The sequence below is a fragment of the Sinocyclocheilus grahami genome, unplaced genomic scaffold, assembly GCF_001515645.1.
Source record: "Sinocyclocheilus grahami isolate Dianchi unplaced genomic scaffold, SAMN03320097.WGS_v1.1 scaffold133.1, whole genome shotgun sequence".
NCBI classification, from domain to species: domain Eukaryota; kingdom Metazoa; phylum Chordata; class Actinopteri; order Cypriniformes; family Cyprinidae; genus Sinocyclocheilus; species Sinocyclocheilus grahami.
Genome location: NW_015505312.1, coordinates 1308521 through 1310332, shown reverse-complemented (window position 1 = coordinate 1310332; position 1812 = coordinate 1308521). Strand labels below are relative to the sequence as shown.

General features: G+C 36.5%; 1 protein-coding gene across 1 annotated transcript in view; it reads left to right on the top strand.

Moving 5' to 3' along the window:
* LOC107590852 (inositol hexakisphosphate and diphosphoinositol-pentakisphosphate kinase 1-like) overlaps positions 1–1094 on the top strand; it is a 29666-nt gene extending 28572 nt beyond the window's left edge. The window contains exon 18 of the mRNA XM_016279773.1: positions 732–1094. Within this exon, the coding sequence (XP_016135259.1) occupies positions 732–1048 (317 nt within the window). The 3' untranslated portion in view covers positions 1049–1094. The remainder of the gene's footprint in view (positions 1–731) is intronic.
* The last annotated feature ends 718 nt before the right edge of the window (positions 1095–1812 follow it).

Below are 1812 nucleotides of genomic sequence, written 5' to 3'. Positions count from 1 at the left end.
AGAGAGAGAGAGAGAGAGACAGAGACAGAGACAGAGACAGACACATCACAGTGGAGTCAGCTGTCTTAACCTTGGCTTGTGTACTGCAAACACATACCAGCTTCATCACCGTCTGTTTCGGGCTTGAACTGATGGTAAAACTAATCACATTATTTACTGTCTTTACATTTATTTTGAAAGCTGAAGCTCGCGATTATGGTAAGGGGCGTTACAGTTCTGACGAGTGCTTGCGGTGTTCGGCCAATCACAATGCACTGGGTCAGCTGGCCAATCAGAGCAGACTGCGCTTGTCGGAAGGAGGGACTTTGTAGAAAACGAAGCGTTTGAGAGAGGCGGGGCATAGAGGACCTACAATTAGTTTTTTTTTTAACATTAAAGCATGTCAACATATTCTGTTACACAAAATAATGATCTTTAAAAAAGCATCATATGACCCCTTTAATATCCTAATGATTTTTGGCATAAAAGAAAAATCAATAATTTTGACCCATACAATGTATTTTTGACTATTGCTACAAATATACCCCAGCGACTTAAGACTGGTTTTGTGCTCCAGGGTCACAAATAAGAAAGGAATAGTACTAAAAACTGTCATTACTCTTTCCTTTCCATCTTTTCCTCTGTCTTCCCAGAATTGCTGTCCCTGGACATTTGATATCCCTCTCTGTTGCTAACCTTTATCTCTTGCATCCATTCTGTCCTTTTTGTCCTCATCATTCTCTCTCCTGTAGCGCTCTTAAATGAGCATCAGGTGGTAAAGCTGTTAGCTGGGCTCCACCACCTACACCGCTGCTCCTACCACCTCCGCCTGCTCCTTGCTGGCCAGAAACCCCCAGAATGCCTCTCTGGTCAGCACTCTTGTTACTTGCTCAGTCCTTCCCCTGCTTCATGTCTTACTACCTCATTTTTGATATACACGTGCAAAGTGTGTGATGCTTCAGCTTATGCCCAAGTGTTACAGTTATCTGCTCTGCTCTTTTATCTGACTTCTTGCTTTTCTTCATTCTTCACTCAGTGGCCTTTCTTTCTGCTATATAACATCTCATAACCTCTGTTCCTCTTTTCTTACCGCATGCCTGTACATATGGCTTGGTGAATGTGAAGATCACTTGCTTATGTTGATGTCTACATAGAGTAAGTATAATGCTCTTGCAGCTTTTTACATGTTTATTAGAGTAACTTGATTGACGAAACGTTACCATTTCCCAAGACAGAAACATTATCCACAAGAGGCCTGTAGTTACATTTATTTTACCACCATTATTGAGTGTTCTCATGCTTTGTGCTCTAATACCCTCTTAACCATGGTAAAATCAATGTAACAATCAAATCAGTGACCTCCAGTGGCATATTGCTTTTAAAAACTGTAGAAACCAAATTACTGATGTTCAATATAAAATTTTATTTCAAATAATTGCTGTTCTTTTGAACTCTCTCTTCATTGAAGAATACTGAAAGAATGTATCATGGTTTTCAAAAAAATATTAAGCAGCACAACTGTTTTCAACGTAACAATAATAATAATTAATTAATTAATTAATTAATATAAAATAAAAGAAATTATATATTAAAATACAGAATATAAAAAAACAGAAAACATATATATACATGTGTGTGTATATATATATATATATATATATATATATATATACACACACACATAAACTTGGCTTGGTGAATGTGAAGAATTTTGAATATAATATATAAAAATATTTTGTAAGGTAATGTAACCTGTGTAAGGAACATGAATGTGCATCAAACCTTGCTTGTGCCCATAAATAATTCAAAGGTTTTGTATTTTTATTGTTTGTT